Here is a 22,383-nt window from a genome sequence, read left to right on the forward strand (position 1 = left end):
CTGCAATTTGTCGACGATATACCGATAAAAACCGAAAACGGATTATCTTCGATAAAATTGAAAACACGACGTGTACTGCAGTTTACCGACGATAAAAATCTATCGATAAAAATCTATGTGGCTGATCTTCCCAAATTGTATCCACTTGAAGGGATTAATTATTAGTTCGCATGCGAGTACGAATTTTCCTATTTTTGTGATCGCGTGAGAATATTATCAACAAAGTTGTTGCTTCGATACGGACAATGGTTGAATTGTCCTGACAGAATGAAAAATCGTCTGTCGCTTAAACTTAACCGACGCTCGAACCGAGATCGAATGAGAAGCATCATTGAGGAGGAGTCAACCGAACTCGCTTAACCCTACTCAATTTAACGGAGATCCGCGATTGCCTGGAGATTAGCAAAAGACGCTGGTCGAGCACACGGATCGACACAAGGTCACTGTGGGTTTCATGCGAGTCTTTCGTACAGGGGATGAATCAGGCTGTTCTCGGAGTGGGTGGTGTCAGCGACGTGAGGCGGTAAGGAAGACGGATCACCACCCTCGAGACAACGTTACGAGACGAACGCACCACACCCCATTAGACGTTCGTATATAGGGCGTCGCGTTGCTTATCAATGGAAGCCCGGAAATGCGCCAGAATTAACTCTAAAGAGTATTTTATTTTTATCAAAGCGCGGAGTAATATAAACGATACACCGCGATGTTAAAAATAAATATTAATTTTTGATAAAAAGATATACAAAATATATATTTTTTATTCTAATTTTATGAAATTAGGCTTTGAATGCTTGAAAATTAGAAAGGAAATAATTATTAACTTTGGTGACAATGCAAACGTGATCATTAAATACCAAATATTCTATTTTGATTACATTATTTTGATTGGCAATTTTTTGGCTAATTTAGAGTCTTATATAAAATATTGAAAAAGATTATTATTTATCATTAACATTCAGTTCCACATTCAGTTTTCAATATTTTGCATTTTTATAACTTTAAGCTGCGAAAAAAGTTAATATAATATATAATACATAATATAAGCGTTAAATTAATATATTCTACTAAAGTTTACTTTAAATTAACTAAAATTAAAAATAAATAATATGACAATATTTATTATGTTCCTTTTACACAAATTTTCAATCGCTAATTATGCAAAAGCTTTAGACGTGACATTTTCGTCAAAAACAAATCGATTCTCAATATCCGAAAAATTTGTCAGTAAAAAATAAAACTGGATAAAACTGCGATAAAAAAACTGGAGCTTTTGACATAATATAAAACTGTACTGTTTAACGAAATAAAAGCATCAACTCAAATTAAGAACGAAAATAACAAAAAATATTCTACTCTCTCAGTTCTAAATGTAAGAAGTCGGTCGACAAAAAATCGGGCTTTCACAAGTACGAATGCAAATACAAATGTATCTTTCGACAAGAAAGAAAAAAAGAATACAGAGTGACGCAATGCGAACGTGGCGAAACGTTACGGGCGCGTCACGTTGCGTATCATTAAACACGGGCAAATGAAGCAACCACCAATACGCCCACGCAACGTGGATAGTGTTACGCGCACGTGCTGCCTCGTAAACATCACCGCGGTACGCGTCCGCGGTAAAACGAGTAGCGCCGAATCAATTGTCAGTAAAGTGATTTACGGTCGTCGCAGCGTCGATCAATTTGCCGCTCGATGCGACCGTCGCTGCATGCGCGTTTCGGGGCGACTTTCAACCCGTGGCTGCTCGCCCGCCGCTCTCGCGCTCAAAAACAAATTGAGGAATCTGTATCTGAATTCGAGACGAAACGGAGATTCCGGCCGTTGCAGAGCGATTTATTTCCGGGATTGATCTCCCCCGAGGAAACAACTATTGCTCGAAATACTATCCCGTTTGTACGTTCGTCGCCATCATTTTTGCACGCCACCAATTCGAAGTGATCCTCTCATTTTGCTAAGGTGTGTATAAATCTAAGCTTTCCCACTTAGAAATCGGAAAATAAATTTCTATCCTAAATCTAAGAAATCGGCCGGCTAAGAAGAGTGGATTTCTGCACGGAGCGCGAGTGCAAATACAAATACACATATCTCTCGACGGCGAAAGCGTAAAGAAGCAGTGAGCCGCCGGTAGTTTGGAAAAGATAGCGAACTTATTCCGCTGGCGTACGAGGGTTGAAGAATTGGGTGCGAAAATCGTGCAAATCATAACGAGCTGTGGCGCGCGACGAATTTGACAAATTCGAGCTTTTCACGCGATACCACCCGTTAGGGCCATACTCAACCCATTTCTAGCTTATTACGCGAATTTTTTTCGTCCCGCCACATGGGCAACGAACATCGAATTAAGGAAAGCAATTACAGATAATGGTCCCAGCGGCACCCAGCGCCGGGACCGCGAAGGAGTTAGGGCGGAAAAGAGAGTAAAGCGGAACTGCAAAAGGGCCGCGGCGAGGGAGAGTGGGAGGGAGGGAGGAAAAGGAAAGCCTATCTGCGAGAGAGATACGAATGTACAGGGTGGTCATTAAGCAGCTGCGGCTTTCCTTTCTCTCCGCTCTTGTAATATCTCTCTCGTGCCCGACCTCGTTCTCTTTGACTTCCTTTTTTCTTTCTCTTACACTGCCTTCCTCCCATCTCTTCCTCCTTTTTTTTCCCCCCTCCTTTCCGCGTCTCTCTCCCTTATTCACTTCCTGCCCCGACCCCCTCCCGCCCTCGTCTTTTTGGACATTAAGCCGTTGCGCGTGCGGTAATTTTCCCGAGGTCATTTTTGCCGCTCTTCTTGCCCGATCGTTAACTTCACTTAGCTCTGTTTACCCACCGTCGTCATTTTTCTCGGTCCCTCCCCTCCCCTTTCCTCCCGCGCCGCCTCTCCTCCATTGGCCTCCAACGTTCATATTCCCATCCGGGTTCGCGCTTTTCGTTTCCACGAGCCACCAACCCCCGTTAGACGTCGCCAAAGCCCCGTCTCGCGCGCTACGCTTTCCCTTCCATTTCCGTTTTTTATCGCGTAACCTCGCCCGGCTATTTCGTTTCCCGACGGTGCGGACGCCTTTTTTCGCAGTCCAGCGGGAAAGAATAATTAGCGCCACTGTCCATCGGCGTTTTCGCCCTTCACAGAAAACGCTTTCTTCGGGGTCACCCTTCCCTCTCATTCGCTTTAAAAATACACGGTCCTTCTATCATCACGGATGCTCCGTGATGCGCGCTTAAAAAAGCGAAATCCTCGGTTTCGACAATTTCAGATATCCAGAAATGAAATCAATAATTTGAACACTTTAAAACTCCGAAGCGTCTATACATACGCGACATGAAAGTTTCAAAATTGGTCTCATTAAAAGTAAACTGTATCGGTTGTCGATACATATCTAATCTCTCTTGAAGCAATCTTATTCCTACGCTTATACATTTCCATCAATTCTGCTATAGTTTGAAACGTTTTTTAATGTATTTTTTAAATGAGACATTAATAATTAAATTTACATTAAGATGCAATAAATTCAGAAAAGATGCAGAAATTTAGAAATACTAAGCGTGATAATCAAATTTTCTTACTTGTACAATGTCAATTTCTTACGATGACGATTCCTATCCGAGATGTTCGCGAAATTGTCGCTCGAAGGCTTGCATGAATTTCAACTAGCGCTTGATAAAGAGAAGATTGTTTGAGAAATTGTTAACTGCTTGTACGGAAATGCTCATTTCTCTATACACGTAGGCTTTCAAACTGCAGCATAATTATAAAATATAAAATCAATCTCGAAAAGCAATTTTCTAGTTTCAATTCTTCTAAAAAATGGCTTCTTCTAAAAAAATAATTAAACACTCCTACTTTATTAACAATACAGAAAGTAATCGCAATTACAGCTTTTTTTAATTATTCTCTCAAAAAACTGAATTTTTACCAAGTTTAATTAATCATGTTTTATATTAATTAATTTTGAGTGAAAAAATTAATAAATGGTATTAAATATTTTATTTTATATTGTAAATTTGTGTGTGCATTGAAGTCTATTTATAGTCTATTTATAGTCTATTTATAGTCTATTTATAGTCTATTTATAGTCTATTTATAATCTATCTATAGGTTTTTTAATGACTTCGAATATTAAAAACACAATTTATTAGGCGCACGCATAGATTAATTTTAACTTGGACTTTGTCAACTCTTTGTACTTGGAATTGTATAAATGCTGTGGTATCGATCTACACATCTAATTATTTTAATGCAAAAAAACGCGTCGCTTTTTTTAATTTGAAAAAGTATAGAATGAATAGTTTTTTATTCTTCAATTTTTTTATTTTAATTTTAAAAAATTATTAAAATATCAAAATGCTGACACTTTTCGTTACACTAGTTTGCGTCTTGCCAATTAATTTAGATGACAAATAGCCGTGAGTATAATTGCGATCTGTGTACTGTGCAATAGTAGGATTGATCTCGGAGTGGTTGCCGGGATAATTCGGTCGAAACGAGCCCGCGGGTATTCGTATTAAAGCGGCATCAAGGAGAGATCTCGGGAAGATAGTGCCGCATCAGATAACAGACTCCATCGACGTCGAGGTGCCACGCTGCGGCGCTTCCTACAATAATTGAGATTAGAACTCGCCGACTACGAAATCGTCGGGACGCGGGGTGCACCGACGATCGAATCCGAAGGACCTCTGATAAGCGTTTATTATGGACGAGATGCTCAAGATCCGCGACCATGCCCCGCTAGTAGGATCTTCGTCCTTTCAACTCGGCTATGCAAGCCAGAACCCCCGAGAGCCAATTCACTCCGCATCGCGGGATTGCGGTAGTAATTGCTGTCCGGCTTCGCCTCGACACGCACTACCAAGCGTGTCTGTATGCGTATACACATACATAAATGGGCGCGTATATACGCGGTTACATGCGCGGGTATCGTATTGCACGCAAATGCGAAAGGAAGGATCGATCGATGGTGATCTGCCTAAACTATTCCGGTCGATCGCAATTAAGAGAATATCTCGAGGCGTGATACATTAATTTCTTGGTTCACTGAACAGTATAATTATATTACAAAATTTTTTTATAATTTAAAATATTTTATGATATAAAATGATATTTGCGATTCGACATAATATTCGAATTGTGATTTTTCAATCTGCTTCGCATTTAAATCTTTTCCGCAATTTTCGCAGACGTCTTGCATTTCTGGCAAATGCGTTCCAAATGTGAGACTAATTGTATCAAAGACGATTCGGTCTATCGACTGCCAATGCCGTCTCTAAATCATCCTTCATTAGCTTTGAACACGCACGCTGATGATGGATGGTCCGGAACAAAGGTTTCCTGATGCTCAAGTAGTACTGTTGATTTAGCACGAGCTCCTTAAGTGATTAACTGGTTGATTTGCGTCCGTATTCCGCATGTAGCATGTGAAAGGTCATGATGCTTGATTACCAGACATGAAATCCATTCCGAATCTTGATGCAAACTCGCTTTCGTAACAAAAACCTTGTAATATGTAGCACGTCTATTTCAAGAAAATTGCAGTGTGTATGGTTTCTTCAATTAATTATCTAATTTTTAATTGACTTTACCTAAGGAATATTTCAAGTAACTTCAATGAAATTAATAAACATCGAAATGCGATGGTTGAATTTAAAATTTGAAAAGAAAAAGAAAACTTTGAAAAATAAGAAAGCAAGAGTTACACTGAAATATCAAGCACACAACAATCTATCGTTTCTAAATTCTAAAATAAATTTTAGTATGCAGCGTGTAAAATAATTATGTTGATGGCTAGTGGCTATAAAACTTAATCGGCCATTGGCTAAGTTTACTTCGGTAGTCTCAGATACGGTCCCAGATGTGGTCTGGAGATTCGCGAGGAATGATTCACGATGACGGAGCGACGAAGGTGAGCCGCGCGAACGTTTCATTAATTGAAAGCGGAGGGAGATCCTAAGTCGCTTTAGCTCCGACCGGCGAGGAGAAAGACGGCGTAACAGCGATTTGGGGCGACCCTACGCCAGAATTAATCCAGGTGAGCCGAACTTGGATTGGGGCGCCGGCTAAGCCTGGCTTCTTGGTGACTTAACCGGCCACATGACCTCCGTGCTTCGTCTTACCTCTGATGCGGATGCCACCATTACGCGGTGTAACCCTCTTAAAGACGATCTTTCCTAACCCCACCAAAGTTGCTTGATAAACTATTCCTTAATTAAATTTAAATTAACTGAAATAAAATTTAAATTAATTGAAAAACTGAATCATTATTTAAACATTAACAAATTGTAACTTTTTAAAGATTTGTCAAATTATTATTAATCGTCTTTTTATATTCCCTTTTCGGGATATTTAGTAACAAGATCTTCGAGCGATAATTCAACAACTTGAAAAATTTATTATCCGAAAACAATTTTGGAAAAAGAAGCCACCATATCGCGCATTAAAATAAGAAAATATTAAATTGACTGTGCTATTTAATGATTTAAAATTATGCTTTGAAACAATAATAAAATAAGTTAATGTCAAAATATCGTACTGCTAAATGCATTTGGTTTTCGAAAAATTTCGGAGAAATATTCAGAGGTCTTGTGGAGACATGAACGATCGATCAAAGTTTACAAGCCAAGTTTCCGGTGTTTCCTGACAGATAGAAAAAGTTTCGAAGCAACATTTCGAATTCGGACGATTGAGATTCCTCTTTTTTCTGAAGAATTCCCATATCCGCACGTCGGGAAGGATATTTTTCCCAAATAATCCGAGTGGTTAGATTCTGTCCCTGACCCTACTGCAAGTACGATTAGTGATCTAAACTTCGATGAACTTGGGATTCGGAAATCCGCTGGGGATATGCGATCTCCTCTCTCTCTCTCCCTCCCTCCCTCCCTTTCTCTACGAGAATCCCGTTAGTCCTTTCTCAGGGATCGACGATATAAGGACCGGTTTATCTTTACTACCCCGGCACCAGACGTTTCCCCGCGTGGAACTCGATTAAACTTCCATTGCAACTTTTACGAGACAGTATCGGAGGCTTAGGGTTGTATACGATCGCTAACTGTACCTATTTCCCATCGGGCGCAAGTTTCATACTTGCGGAGAAGTAATAATAAATTGAAAAATTATCCATCGATCTAAAGACCGCTGCAACTAAGGCGCACGCTGATAAAACCGCTAATAACAAACGTGAAACGCTTTGTGAATCAGAAATCATAACATTTCGCATTCTCGATGTTTTGCACAGACGCCAAAAAATATTTAAGCAATAAACGCAGTGAAATAAAATGCTTGACGCTTGAGGTGTATAAGAAAATGGCACTTTGTAGTCGTACAAAGCAGAAATAAATAAAATATTTAAAAGCTTAAGTCGTCAAGATAGCACGCATCATAAATCTTCCTCCCTTAAATTGTCAAAAGCTTTACTGCAGCTCATCCACAGTGGTGGATGAATTTATGAGAGTTTCTTAAGCTCGTTTGCAATAGGACTCTCCGTGTCACTTATGCGTGCTCACACGTGACACGCTCGTCGTACGTGCTAGTGATACTACCATAAATCTTCCTTTACAGTCTGGTCGAAGCTGTGAGTAATTACACGAAAAATGGAAACGACAGTGTGTCAAGTGTGATACTTACATGATATGATTCCCGTAAAGCGGTATAAATTTTCTACCAGATGGCCTTTGCGCTCATCGTCGACAAGCGTAAGAAGTCATGCTAGAGGTTCCGCAGAGATGAACATGCAATAACATAAAAATTTTACAATAATGAAAATTTCGCATTTTTCTTCCGCAAGTCGTTCTTCCATTTTTGCCCGGTGACTTTTTAATTTTTTTAGTGCGCGGAACTCATTTAACCTAGTTGTGTACGACTACTTTGCCGTCATATAAATATAATATACATACGTCTTAAGCAGTGCGGTGCTATTTAGCACATGGAGGAAGTAAGATTAAAAGCTTGTAAATTTTTTTACGTACAAACAAGGCGCATCCACTTTCATAAAAATATCCCAATGTAAATTTCGCGCAAGAAAATATTTTTCTGAAAACGCGACGTGTATAATCGCGCAAAATTACATTAATAGCATAATGAGCACTTTATTTCGGGCAAAATTACACTCTCTGAAAAAAATTCTTTTTAAAAGCAAACTCAGCTATCTTGTTACCCCCGTTGACACAATTCCTGATGCGAATTCTTGGCGTCTGTACACTTTCGGGCGATCGCTCGTAAGCGAGATCGATATGCGACGCGTGTCGGTGCGTTGCGCGAACGGCGATCTCGAGATTCCCACTCGAATATGTCGAGATCCTTCACGTGCGTTTATGAGTTTCTTAAGCTCGCTCGCTCACTCCGTAGCTGACGACGCTCTCCAGCACCACCGCCGTCGCCGCGCGGAGATCCCGGAGTGGAGAAGCTCATTTACGATCCAACACCGTGGCCCGGCGTAATGCCGCGCGTGGCGCACAACGTTCCTTGGGTTATGGGGCCGGTCATGGTTGGCGGGTACCTAGGCTGCCGGCTGATTAAACCCGGGGTTTTACGGGCATTACCGCGTACCACGTACCAGCAAAATACCTCACGCTATAACGCGCGCACACGTGCGCTTTAATGCATTTACACGCATAAATATGCCTGTGTATTAGGCGCGAGCCACGTCGCACAAATGAGACGTCGTCCGATTGTCCCAATTTTTTTCCAGAATTACATATCTCGAATTGTTACACCGATTAATTTCGCGCTTTTGATAATGGAAAAATGTAAAAATATAAAATATTACGTATACGAGATGAAATTAAAATTGCATGAAAACGATAAAATGGTGAAAAATATTTTATAGAGATTTCACAGAGAGAGAGAGAGAGAGAGAGAGAGAGAGAGAGAGAGAGAGAGAGAGAGAGAGAGAGAGAGAAATGTTGGAATGCTAGTTTCAATGTGAAAAAAAATAAAGTAAATAATCGATTTTCTTTTCTTTTTTTTTTAACGAATACCTTTTAATATTTTCTAATACGTTAGATCGTTGAGGCAGGATATCTCGTGATTCAAACTTGCGATACAAACACGCGCCAGACCAGAGCAGAAAGTTGGCTTAATCGACGTAAATAAGTTGGCGCCAGACGAGAATTTAAGAATTAAAGGCCTCGCAACGCGATGCACTTTCGGTCGTACCCACTTTCGCCGCAGTCCAGGCACCACTTTACACACCGGCGCGCACCTGATCGCACCGTTGCAACTCACAACGGTGCAAGAAAGCAGTTTTGTTAATTATCCGACAAAAACAGCAGGCACGGTCCCACGCTACCGGCGGTATCGAGCGGGACGCTATCACGTGTACGCGAGCGGCAGCGCACAACGATACGAAGCAGCAGGACTAAAAGCGAAAATGCAGTTGAACTTTCATATTTTTCTTTTTCTTTTGCTTTCTCACTCTTTCTTTTCGCCGCCTTCCGCGTTTGCCTAAACGCACGGAAACGTTAAAATGAGAGAAGACAGAAAATATATAATGCAACCAATATTAATTAATATCAAAAACATAAAATAGAAAAGCATGAGTTCTCTATAACAACAGATCGATAGCAATGCATAATATTTTTCTGTTTTCCCTTTGTTTATTGTGATAACATTTTTGTTATACGATTACATTCGCATCTAACTGTTCGTCGCAATTGATTTGTAATCATCGCCGCGTATTTCGCAGATTTCACGCCGCCGGATGTTTTTTCCACGCTATTGCCTTTACTACTTGGAATTCTACGAACGATTTGAAACTATAAAATGTGTGGGTAAAACCGTGTACGTGACGGTACCGCAAAAAAATACCGTATGCCAGATGTAATCCCGACGTTGAAGAATATAAAATGCTTTCTCTACGGCGCCGGCTGGAGTTTGTTTACGCGTGCAGCAAAAGCTGACTTGTAGAAAGAGAAGAGAAGTGCAAAAAAATAAAGACTCCTAAGTAGCACAAGAGGGTGGATGCGCCACGGTAGTCGTTTTCTCTTTACGGTGACACAGTGTGGTTAATCCTCCGCCTCACAGGATTATCCACATTAACTTTATGTTTCTTCAACCGCTGGTTCAACAGCAAGTTGTAACAACCTTTTTGTTCCGGCTGTTATTTTTATTTAATTAAACATCCGGCAAAACAATGTGTCGATGTATGAAATGTTAAATTTGTGAGAGTGAAAGAGAACGCAAATCATGAGCATGATTTATAACATTTATTAATAGAGAAAAATTGCGTTGAATTGCAAGGAATAACCAGTGCAGATTTTTAATGCTATAAAATTTATGAAATATCTATTTCGTTAACATTTTCAATTTGACAGTGTAAAAGTGCAAAAAGAAGTTACTCTGATCGTCACAACGAAATTCACGAATGTTAAGGCGATTATATTATATTGCATGCCTTGCGGTCATACATTTTTTCACCGCATATGCCTTCCGCGCCAAATGAATTAATAATGTCATGTAGTATTATTTTATCATACTGACAGAGTGAATTTTTGCTGCAATTTTAACGAATGTAGGAGAATCGCGATTGTATTTACAATGTTTTAATATAAATGTATCATTTCAGCGCAATTTTAAATGTGTCAGCCGCTTTTAAATTTTTAATTTAGGAGAAATTTACTTAATATTTAACTCTTGCAGTCTATTTAATTACAATAATCGCTGCGCAAATTTTATGAGCAAATGGATTTTAATGAAAAACTTCCGTATTAAATTTTATTAAAGATAAGAAATGTTATTTTATTGTTACAGGTCAGGATGCCGGCATTGTGTTATCACCGTTAATAGGCGTAGTGGTCGGCGCTCTCGTGACTCTGGTCCTCATTATTCTGGTCATAGTGGTCAGGATACGTCGGGAGCGCGTGGCGAAACCGCGGCATGAGAAACCAGCGGAACTCAGCGAGTTGCCGCCTCAACAATACCCCTTGCAGAATTCTCAACAGACCGTGGAGACTGATCCCGACGTGATCCCGAACAAGTTCGGTAAGACTCCTCGGAGCCAATACCACTAAACAGCCTCCGCACGAATCCGATTACGATCTCGTTCGATGTAGACACCTTGTATGTATAGGCGGAAGAGAGGCACGTGCCTTTATCGAACGAGAATGGCCAAAAACTTTCCTGTCAATATATTTTATTCGTACATTTTGCTTCTTGCTATAAAAAAAGAATAAATTTATAAAAATTATTAATTTTATTTTTATCATCTAGCTAGAAATTTGATAAATAATAAATACGGGTATAAATAAATAAAAATGGATTGTTTTATATCTTTAAATGATTGATTTGATTTTTACCTGCATTTGTTGTATTTTTGAATAAATTGAAGTAAGTGCGGGTGAATTGGAACAATTTTTTTAAATATTTTAAATCGATTTACATGATTGATTTTTGGAAGAAATTTGTGGAATAATATTTTTTTATAACAAAAATTTCAAGCTTTTCTTCAATTTAATATCAAAAAGATGTCAAAATATAAACTTTTCCTCTCAATTTTTCACATATCTTAAATCTTCGAAATTACAAAAAATTGCGATAGCTTTTAATTAAGTTTGTTTAAGAGAAAAATTTTTATTTATCCCTTTTAGTCACGATTTTAGTCAATCACCGTCATACTTTCTAAAGTGCGCGTCATGAAAGTTTGTTCAGGAGTAGTGGGAGGAAAGTTTAGCTTGGTATCTTCAAAATTGCGGCGAGTAGAATTATTTTCCCGACAGTATTTTTCGCGTATTCTTTATTTTGACAAGAATGTCGAAAAAGTTGATAAAAAAAGAATATCATCCTACTGATCAAAACGCGTTAACTACATCCATTGTCGGAGGTTCATTGCATGCGATTCTTCGTTTGGCGCTCTGGGACCTAAAATGAAGAATCGGCAAGGAGCAAGGAATCGGAAAGAGCGCTTCCGAGCGCAATTACTCTCCGCATTTCCGCCTCATAACGCACTCGATAGTTCCCAACAGAGATCCCCGTCTGCTTCCAGAGGGTAACCTCGTGGAGGTCAGCCCACCGAGTTACCCGGGCGGTTATCCCCCGGGACACTGGGTCACGCCCGGACCTACGCCAAGCATAGACGAGCTCTGCCACAAGTTCACGGGTCGGCCGACGGAACTGAGGTTACCGTCGCGCAGCACGATACCGAACCTGCCGGCGGGGATGCCGGTGACGGGGATGATGGTGGGCGCTGGGCAGGGTGTCGTCATCGGCGGTGCCCAGGGCGTCGTCGTGGGTGGCGGCCAGGGTGTCGTCGTGGCTGGCGAGTGCCTGGACGGCGAGGCGATCAAGCGAAGACTGATGGCGAACAGGCTACCGGAGAGCTGCGTCTAGAAGCTCTCAAATCGGCCGCAGGTGACGTGACCATCGTCATCGTCGTCGTTATCCTCGTCACCTTGGTACCGTTCAAGTGGTTGTCGCGTGATCCTGGCGAAAGACGAACCCGAGCGAACTCGAGAGCACTTGTCGCGTATCCAAGAGCGGTCTTGAAATCCTGAATCGGTGAAGCGTTGCATTGTCCGCTTTCGTGACACCCGTTTGTTAGCCGCTTTAACGCGTTCACGACTAACGATCCGGCGCGACCGACTCGTATTAATGAAATGGGTTATTGCGCATCGGAGATCAGCGTTATGTGTCACGAACGATTAATTTTACACAAGTTTCTAGTGTTCGATTCGGGGCAACAGTCGAGAGAGAGAGAGAGAGAGAGAGAGAGAGAGAGAGAGAAAGTGATGCAATTGCGCGATTTCTCTCGTGAAACGATTCACGAGATTGGAGACACCGTCCGCGTCGCGATTGTTTTCGAAATAAGATCGCCGCGCCAGTTTCCCTCCGGGATAGCGAGGAAAGCGGTTGAAGTATGCGGAGAAGTTAGCCCGGAAACTTCCCCGAAGTTCCCTGCCTCGCGGAAGAGTATTGCAAAGTTCTAACATTCTGTTTTCGGTCGTTGACTTGACCGCTGCTCCCCCCCCCCTCCCCCTTTTTTTTGTGTGTTCCAAATCGGATGATCTTCGACGGTGTCTTCTCGAATATTTCCCCTGTAGATTTGCTCCTCTTCGTTACAGACGCGAAATATAAAAAACGAGAGCGAAAAACCGAACTGCGAGCTGCAAAAGCTGCTCGGATTGAATGCCGAGTTTGAAATATGTTTTCGGTATGCGGTATTCCACTCTTCCGCCGAAAACATTTTTGTCGCACGGACAGTCGTGATGAATGAATATCATAATCCATATTTTTTCGTATTAATTTTTTTCTCTGACAAAAACAACTAATTTTATGTTATTTCTCTCTTTCTCTATTATATCTGCTTTGTTGCATTTTTGCTGTGCATTTTTTCCAGTTTATATTAATATTTTGTACATTATTTATCTCTCATTTTTTTTATTATATTATATTACGCTAACGTCTCACGATGTCCCTAAATAAATCCGAATTCTACCAACGAGACGTTGGTCCGGAAGTATCAGGCCGTGAAACACGAGAAAAGATAAAAGGCTCTCGAACGAACCCCTTTTCCGATGGCTCGAATGAAGACGAATGGAGGAACCGCGCGAAAATATACCGAGAACAGAAGGAGGAACGAAGAGGACGCGGGGGGGGAGGGGGGGGGGAGAAAGGACGATGCGGAATGAAAGGAAGAAAGGGAACGGCTCGATGCCACTTTGGCGTGTAGTTTGAAGGCGTGAAATGCGGTTTTAAGGTTGAACGATCGGCTTCGATATCGCGATAAAGCAAAGAAGAGCGGGAAACTGCACCGCGGGCATCGAATATCCTGTTTAAATTCGATATTTTTTGAGGTACAATCTTCACGGCGTAATATCGATAATGCCGAATAGACATCGAACGTGAATGACGATATTATTAAATTAAAAGAAGAAAATTTTCGAAACTGTTCGTTGAACGCATCGATAAATTGGATTTCGTACCGATCGCACCCTGTCTACCGTGTAATGTTAGAATCTCGAATAAATAATTAAAGTAACAAGCACTTTGGAGAAGAAGCGGCCGCTTCCAGCAGGGAACGCAAGCGAATATGACGAGCCGCGTAACGTACAAAGCGAAAGGATTCCTGTGAAACCAAGACCAGGTGCACGTTGTACTCCATCGGTGTAAAGGTAGAGCGTCGGTGTTGTGATAGAACATTTATAAATTTTTCTACCGCTCATATGAGTTTTCTCGCAATTCCCACGAATATCGAATATAAATTCTCACGAGGTCGAGACTCGTTCACGAAAAATTCTACGATGCACTCTCACCGGATGTGTGCGCGCGCGCGCGTGTGTGTAAATATATATATATATATAGTTTAACGGTTTCTTTATCAGCTCGTTAAATCGCGATTTTACTCGGTTCACGACAAGCAGGGGAGGAAAAAGTGGAGAGCGGGGAACAGCACGATGCGCAGCGTCCGCGAATTTCTACGTTCGCACGAAGAGAGAGAGAGTGAGCTTTTGCGAGACTTGCAAAAGAAAAAAAAAAACGAAACTGGTCTTCCACGTGACACTTCGCGACGAAGTCATGAGACTTCTACGGCGAGAATGGAACTAACGAATCGACAAAAAAGCGTATCCCTAATGGTGTGGTGTATAACGTGAACTTTGCTCGTGAAAAGTTCGCCCCGTGCTTCGCGAATGATCGATAGACTCGTAATGTGTAAAAAAAGAAAAAAAGAAATGAGCGACGGACTGAGAAATGAGTAACGAGTGTCGCTTCGGCGATGCGGAGAGCCGCTCTCCGCGGGATACGAGTGGTAAATGATGCCGAATCAATCGTCGAGTGTGTCTGTTTCGATGTATAAAAAAAAAAAAAAAAAATAATGATCACAAGTATGATGGTTGCTCGTTAGCTAATGTATCGCTGTACATATTATGAGAGAGTCTAAGGATAAGTTGACAGCGTTCGAGTTTTCGAGATGACCGGTGGAACGATCTTGTCGAGCACCTAACCTTGTCTGAGTCTCTCCATCTGCACGAGGAAAAATAATGATACAAGATTGAAATCATTTTCGCGAGAATTTTTCTCGCTCTTATGCGGAATGTCATGCTCGATAACGCCGCTCCACCGAGATCCTTTAAATTCACACCCTTGTTTCGTCGCAGCGTCACAATTTTCCGACGATGCCAGAGCCGGATTTTGACATTCGTTAATAATAAAACGGATTTTTTTATTCTAATAATTTTGTTATAAAACCAGATATAGTTTATTCATTTTTGTTCCATAAATTTTATTTTTTTCCCCTCATAATATTCCGCGAAAGCTTATGAATAATAAATTTTGACCTGTGCAATTTTTTCATTACTTGGTTTAATTTTTTAAGTGCTAATTATCCTTTTCGGCTGATCGTCGAAGAATTGTCGATTAATCGAACGACCTATGTACATCTTTCACGTCCATGAGAATTTGTTTGAGGATGAATGATGAAGATAACGCATTAACGCGGACCGAGAGTTAGAATAAGACAAAATACTACTGCCCATATTCATTTTGTAAAACGAGGAAACGTCGGGGCTATCAACCCCTTCTCATGTGTAAGAATCTTATTTAGCGAGCGAGGAAAATCGCCAAAGTAGATACCGAAAAATAACGTTCTCGGTCGGCGTAACCCAACAATCAAGTGCAAAGGAAGTAAAAAATGAATAAATAAATAAGCGCAAACGATCGACGAGGAAGTTAACAAGTAGCGAGTAATGGCTGTACATAATCAGTTGTACGTAAAACGACGCGACGGAGTTCATGTAAATCGATCGACAGTCGCGTAAAAGCCGAACGTCGAGGTTCGTTGTATAGGTGATTTCATATCAAACCCATATCGTTTAACTTAAGTCGTATGTATATACTACACCATGTTTTGATCTGAATAAACTGTTTAATTGTCCGAATCATCGAGCGTTTATTTGCGCCACTCACCGCGCGAGGACACCGCGAAGGGGTATTACTCTTCTCGGCGCAACACACAGCCGTATACCCAGGAGAGAAGCGCGCTTATAAAGTAAAATAGGAGCCCTGACAAACGACGCTCACGTGCCGCAAAAAGATAGACGCGCTTGAAAAATGGGGCCAAAACTTCCTTCCGGTTCGACGAAAAAGGAATACTCGGCACGTGAGAAGTCACTCGGAGCGACGGCTTTGAGATATTCGTGCCATGCTCGAGGAAACTTCGTCCGCACGTAAGTCTTATTTCTTTTTCCTTTTTTTCTGGTTGTTATGAGCATACGTCGTTATGTGTATCCATTGACTTAACTGTGCAATTTTGACTTGATAAATAATTTTCAGTTTTTTTTACAAATTTCTGTATATCTGCAACGTGCAATATATATAAATAAAATCTGAAATTTGCATCTGAAAATTACTGTATCGGAAAAATTCACGAAAAAAATCGTAACGCCTGCAAATTTTTATATCGATTTTTAAATCTCGTTTCTTAAATTCTTTCTAAGATTTCGCGGCAATAGACAGACAGGCCATAAAAATCGCTTGAGATGCATGTCTTGCGAGCTCCCTTGTGTGCTTCTCAGCATAGCGGGAAAAAAATGGAAAAGATGCCGCATGGAATTTTAATCCAATCTTATATATCCACGCTTATCAAGCACACACCGTGTGTAAGAATAAAAAAAGAGCACCTTAAAATATTTCTAACACATATATCTCAAATGTTTCGACAGATCAAGCACGTTTACTTGATATTTACATAATGTTAAAAACATTGTCTTATTAAAACTTAAGAAAGCACCATATACATTTTTCACAATACAATATTTTAAATATTGGCACAACTTGAGAAATTATATTTCCGCCAAATTCCTGTCGTAGTGTTTTGCGGATTTTGCTTTTGTTTCTTCTGTACCGCACGAAAATAAAATGTCTCGCAGCTTCCGATGCATCTCTCGCGGCACGCTGACGATAATATTCATGCCTTTTAGCAGCATGTGATTGTACGTCTCCGCTATCGAATATTTTATTCCCTCCAGAGGCAAGTCTTCCTATGGAGATAGCGTGTCAGTGAGTGAAATCTATATGCGTAGTTTTCGGAAACTTTAGGCGCTCACTCACTTGTCGATCGGTAGCGATCGTACTTATCATTCTATAGTATAGATCTTCCGTTTGAGTACTGTCGCCCCAAAGACCTTCCGATCGAGTCCAATAAATAAGACCACCGGCGACGGTGCCTTTCAGAAGAAACATTACAATTCTGCAAAGTTTCTCGCCGCTCGAAAGCGGTCGTGGCGATGGCTTTGGAGGACAATCACATAACTGCGCGAACAAAGACAATATATAAAGTGCCATTAATATCAATTTCTCACATTCTCAATTTAATTTAAAGTATGATTTTGACCAACTTAAATATTGGAAATCGCTGCATTGTATCGTTAGCATTTCTTAATTCTTCTTTTAATTGCGTTTACCATGTTTTTTTTTTTTTTTTTTTGCAGTTAACGGCATTTATGCTGTCAAGTTGTTGCGAAATGATTGTAATCGATAATTTGGCAATGACGAATATTCTAAGTCTTCCGTTATACGTCATCGTGTTTGACCTCGTATTCCAATACCTGCGTAGATGATGGTCCTAACAATTACCGGGACTCGGACTGTCCTCCTCCATTAGAGACCCATCGATGTCGCTATAGCAGTGTACACCGACTGTCGAGCTAATTCCAGGTAAACGCAACTACGTATCGACTAACCAATTCCGTACAGGTGCTCGAACACCATCATCTCGTTACACGGCGTGTCAATATCGCGCGAGGCCGAGTGAACGCTCGACACAGCGACAAGCCACATGATTTAACCCAGAATTGAATGCCTTGCGCTTCGCGTGGAACGCGACAAGTGTGTCCAATTTCCGGCCAAAATAGGTCGCTATTACATTTTTATTTATATAGAAGCTAGAAATTGGACGTTATAAATGCCGGGATTTCCATATTTTCGAGTTTGAATTCAACGTTTCGTTATATGTTATTTGACGAATGTTTATACGCTATTGATATTCCGTTTTATAATATTTAAGATTCTTTAAAAATTCCAGTAATGTTCTCTCACCTTCGGCTGGCATTTTCTTTGCATGTCTTCCCGCGAACAAACTTTAACCGTCACTGGTCTAGGTCCGCAATAACTGCTTGCGCTGGGAGAGTCAAAATAAGAATCCGCATCCGCGCTAACGAGTTTTTGAATCTTCGGCCTTACGCATGTTTTCGGTTTGGACAGATTAATGGTTTGCGCGACACACTTTGTTCCTCTCTTCATATTATTTCGTAATCTTTGCGCAACGAATCACAAATTGCAAAATCTTTCTCGCTTCGTCGACGAAGAAATCTTTGCAAATGGAGAATTGTGTAGGTTAAATATGGAAAAAGATCTTTAATAAATTCTTCGATTTACGTATTTAAATGTTGCAAATAGCAATAGACAAAATTGCAGCCATATTTTATTTTTATTTTTGATGAATTTAAAATATTAATATCTAAATAAAAATATCAAAAATAATACTTTACGTGCACGACAAAAATTAAACTTACATGTGGGGATTCACGATAAAATTTTGACGAAACTTTAGAATTGAAGCAATTAGGACCTGCAAAATTTCATTTTTTTCCTTTTTTTATTTTGGTTAAAAATGATTACAGTGCTTTTACAGACGATTTATTATACTGCAAATTTATCTGTCGTAATGACATTTAGACGACTGACATTCATTCGATTATGTTTTGTTTGTAATATCTCCGATTAATTTGACATACTAATTGCGCTCATCACATTACATATATTTATATATTATCAGTATATTTATATATTAATACAATTTATACATATAAATATGTATATCAAAATTAATTCCAAGTTATTGGCAAAATCAGTCAAACATAAATCGAGCTACACTTATTGTTGAATGCGTCGATTTCTTACCGAACGGTAAGAAATCCGATTGCCATCGGAGATAGCAAAGAAAAAGTGAAAAGGCGCGAGGGAAAAGAGCGAGAGCACGTAATAGATACGGCACGACGCGCGGCACAAAGGACCGGGTGGAATAATGTATGGCGGGTACTCCGTCAACTTTGGTACGCAAAATCCTGTTTCGGGCCTTCTTGTCGCCCTTTGTCCCCCTCCGTTCTGATAAGAGCGAATATATAAAGGAGTCGAGATTGCGCGGGTGTGGCGGTGGACGGGCGGAAGGGCTGAAAAAGAGGCCGGTGCTTGATGAAATACAGTTTCCAACGAGGTCTTTACGCCTCTCTTCTGCCGCACTCCATTTCGTTACCGGCGCGCACGAGCGCATGGCCTCACAATTCCTTATTCATCAACGCCATTGGAAAAACTCGTGAAATTTGCATCCATCGCGATCGTACGTTGCGCTCCGCTCTACGCGCGTTGACAGGCAGCGCGCAAGTCGTCGCGTGCGATGCGTCCTTGGTAATGTAACACCGTGTAACTTCACACGATCGTACAGTGAAGCTTAAGGGCCGGTATAGAGTGCTGACGATATTTCGCGTAAAGCTTTTACAAACTTTAGACAACGCGTAAGAGGATTATGGAAAAAAAATTAAAATCTTTGTTAAAATCAAAATAAAGTTAAATTCAAATGAAAAGGGGAAAAGCAGCATGTTGTGCGGTAGAGAAATTCTGCAGATTCGAGATAAAATAGTTGGATGGTGAATCCGTTGAAGATTAATATTGATTAAATAAGAATTTTGTAATATTAATTAATTTATAATAATTTTCAATTAGAATAATCTGGACTTTAAAGTTGCCGAATCTTCTTCGAACTGAAAAAATGCTTTTTTAAATTTTGCTACGTCGTACCGACGCAACGTCCTCACGACGATATATTTGCAGGACATAAGAAAAAAAAAAGGAAGAAGGGAAGCGAAGTAGAACGACTATCGCGCGGCGATAAAAAGAGATTCACGATCGCCCGTCGTCTATAGATGGACATTAAGAGAACCATGAACGTCGCTATGGACTAGGTCCGCGATCCTTTAACGAAGGTTTCAGACGATGAAATACGAAGGACGAGCGCGAAAGAGGACTTTCGGAAAACTAATTTTCGCGATATTAGTCTTACGAAATTGGTTATTGATGTTCCATTCGTCCGCCGATAATGGCGAACGGAGGCGCTCATCCCCTTCCCTCTGGCCGCGGGGAAAGGTCGTAAGTCCCGGAGCAGGGGTCAAGGATCTCGGGTTGCGTTGTCCTTTGCCGGCGCTCGTCCTTCTTAAAAGGAATTGCTTCCTTAACGGGCGTTAAATCGACTTTGCCGGCGCGGTGTCCTCCTCGCTCTTGCGATTGACAGATATTTCGTGGTCTTCGCCTCCAAGACTTCGCTCCCGTTCTTCCTTCCTTCCTTCCTTCCTTCCTTCCTTCCTTCTTTCCTTCTTTCCTTCCTTCCTTCCTCCCTTCCTCCCTTCCTTCCTTCCTTCCTTCCTTCCTTCCTTCCTTCCTTCCTTCCTTCCTTCTTCCTTCTTCCTTCTTCCTTCCTTCCTTCCTTCCTTCCTTCCTTCCTTCCTTCCTTCCTTCCTTTCTTCCTTCCTTCCTTCCTTCCTTCCTTCCTTCCTTCCTTCCTTCCTTCCTTCCTTCCTTCCTTCCTTCCTTCCTTCCTTCCTTCCTTCCTTCCTTCCTTCTTTCCTTCCTTCCTTCCTTCCTTCCTTCCTTTCTTCCTTCCTTCCTTCCTTCCTTCCTTCCTTCCTTCCTTCCTTCCTTCCTTCCTTCCTTCCTTCCTTTCTTCCTTCCTTCCTTCCTTCCTCCTTCCTTCCTTCCTTCCTTTCCTCCCTGCCTTCCGCTTGCTACTCTTGGTGGCCAGTCTATCTCCTTTCTTCCCTTCTTCCTCTTTTCTCCTCGCGTCCACCTCCGTACATTCTTTTTCGCCACTTCCTCTAACAAAGACTCTCCCGAGCGCACCTCTCGCAAGTTTCTCTTTCCAGCTGGACAAACGGCTGCTCGCCTGGCGGCATTCCAAGCAATCTCTTTGCCGGCCAGGGGCCTTCAAAAGGAATACACGATAAATTGATAAATTCGCGGATCCCACGCGCCACTGGTAGACAGTTGCTAAGCACAGTTGTTAAACTTTTACGAACATAATTCAAGAATTTTTATATACCAGCACGCTGCTCCTCTTCTTTCTTTTTAGTTTTAATTTATTTTAATAAAACAGAGAGAGAGAGAGAGAGACAGACAGATTTTTATTACAGTTTCTTTAATGTAAAAATAATTCTTATCATTTTATGTGCTTGAAATATAAAATGTCAAACGTAAATCGTCGTACATATTCTATCTATTTCTTACTTGCGTGTCTTGTCTTGAAAAAATATTTTTATGAAATATTGAGACATTCACGATCTATAATATATACGTGATCAGCGTGCACGCTCGATAGTTCGGAAACGCGACGATTTGATAGCCGACTAATAACGCGAGGACACGCGCGCGAGGGCGGGAGAATCGCCGGAGGCGCATATGATTTGCCGCGGTGTCGTAAATCGAGATTAGCGCGGAATTTCGGAATAGTCGCGCCGTCTAATAGCGATATCGAGAGAGGACGAGGGTAGAATGGCCCGTAGTTGCTCACCGAGTCTCCGTACTTGGAGCTCAACCGCCGACTCGGGACGAGCCGAATTATCGTTCTCGTATCCTTCCGCCGCGTCCCTCCTGCGCCGCCGTCTATCCTCGCGCGAGCTTTCGCGACGAATACGGCGGCATACGGCTCTCTCTCTCCTCCCGTTCCCTCTTCCCGGCCGAATTCTGCGAAGAGCCCAGAGAGCTCTCACGGAGGCGGATTAGAATATCCCTCGGAGCTAACCTCCGCCGGGACGAACTTCCCGGGGCGAGCGCGACATTATTCCTAGGTCGATTAGACGTTCGACCCTCGCGTCATCCCGGGGCCTAATAACGTTGTCGCGGCCCTCGGATCCTCAAGAGATTAGCACAAGTGAAATAATACTGACCCGCCCTCCAAATATAGATTGACTGCCATGTAAGGGCAAAATCGGTTTAGTTAACCTTAGTAAGAAAACAATTAGTCTTAATTGCGCTGGGAGGAACCCACTTACGGATATTTATGTAATCACCCGGAAAAGACACATATATATTATGTTTGCGAGTAACGATCTTGTGGGGGTAAAATAAAAATTAATACGTTCAGTGGATGGAAAAGACAGTTTTTATGTGAACATAAAAACTGTCACACAATTTCTAAGGAGGCAAAAAGGCGAGCGGATAGCGAGAATATTTAAAGAATATAATCTCTTTCGTAAAGTAGAAATACTTTGAAACAAAATGCAAATATTTCGAAATATAAAATATAAAAAAAATATAACAAAAAGGAGAAAACGAAGTTAGAATCTATCGTTTCTTTTGCGCCGATGCTATAAAGTATTGCGCAATTGTTGCAGTTTATAACAAAGTTCGAGCTACGTAGTTACGTATGTTAT

General features: G+C 41.1%; 2 protein-coding genes across 6 annotated transcripts in view; one reads left to right on the plus strand and one right to left on the minus strand.

The window, feature by feature from the left end:
• Positions 1-15,844, plus strand: part of LOC105677193 (kin of IRRE-like protein 1) — a 337,620-nt gene extending 321,776 nt beyond the window's left edge. For 3 of the 4 annotated variants that reach the window (XM_012375624.2, XM_012375623.2, XM_012375625.2), the window contains 2 exons: positions 10,724-10,954; positions 11,955-15,844. In XM_012375624.2, the coding sequence (XP_012231047.1) occupies positions 10,724-10,954; positions 11,955-12,298 (575 nt within the window). In that variant the 3' untranslated portion in view covers positions 12,299-15,844. Of the gene's footprint in view, positions 1-10,723; positions 11,242-11,954 lie in introns of those variants that run through there. The other variant, XM_067347905.1, reaches the window with a different exon arrangement.
• Positions 15,845-16,463: 619 nt separating this feature from the next.
• On the minus strand, positions 16,464-19,366 carry LOC105677141 (uncharacterized). 2 transcript variants are annotated; one of them, XM_067347948.1, is made up of 4 exons: positions 18,478-19,366; positions 18,002-18,274; positions 17,015-17,215; positions 16,466-16,944 (listed from the first exon to the last, which is right to left on the minus strand). In XM_067347948.1, exons 2-4 carry the CDS (start codon positions 18,203-18,205, stop codon positions 16,747-16,749), a joined length of 603 nt encoding a protein of 200 aa, XP_067204049.1. In that variant the 5' UTR covers positions 18,206-18,274; positions 18,478-19,366; the 3' UTR covers positions 16,466-16,746. The 2 variants fall into 2 exon arrangements, with proteins under 2 accessions (XP_012230965.1, XP_067204049.1); XM_012375542.2 differs by lacking the exon at positions 18,478-19,366 and having other exon boundaries at positions 16,464-16,944; positions 18,002-18,390.
• Positions 19,367-22,383: the final 3,017 nt, after the last annotated feature.

Source organism: Linepithema humile, chromosome 1 (genome assembly GCF_040581485.1).
Source record: "Linepithema humile isolate Giens D197 chromosome 1, Lhum_UNIL_v1.0, whole genome shotgun sequence".
NCBI lineage: Eukaryota > Metazoa > Arthropoda > Insecta > Hymenoptera > Formicidae > Linepithema > Linepithema humile.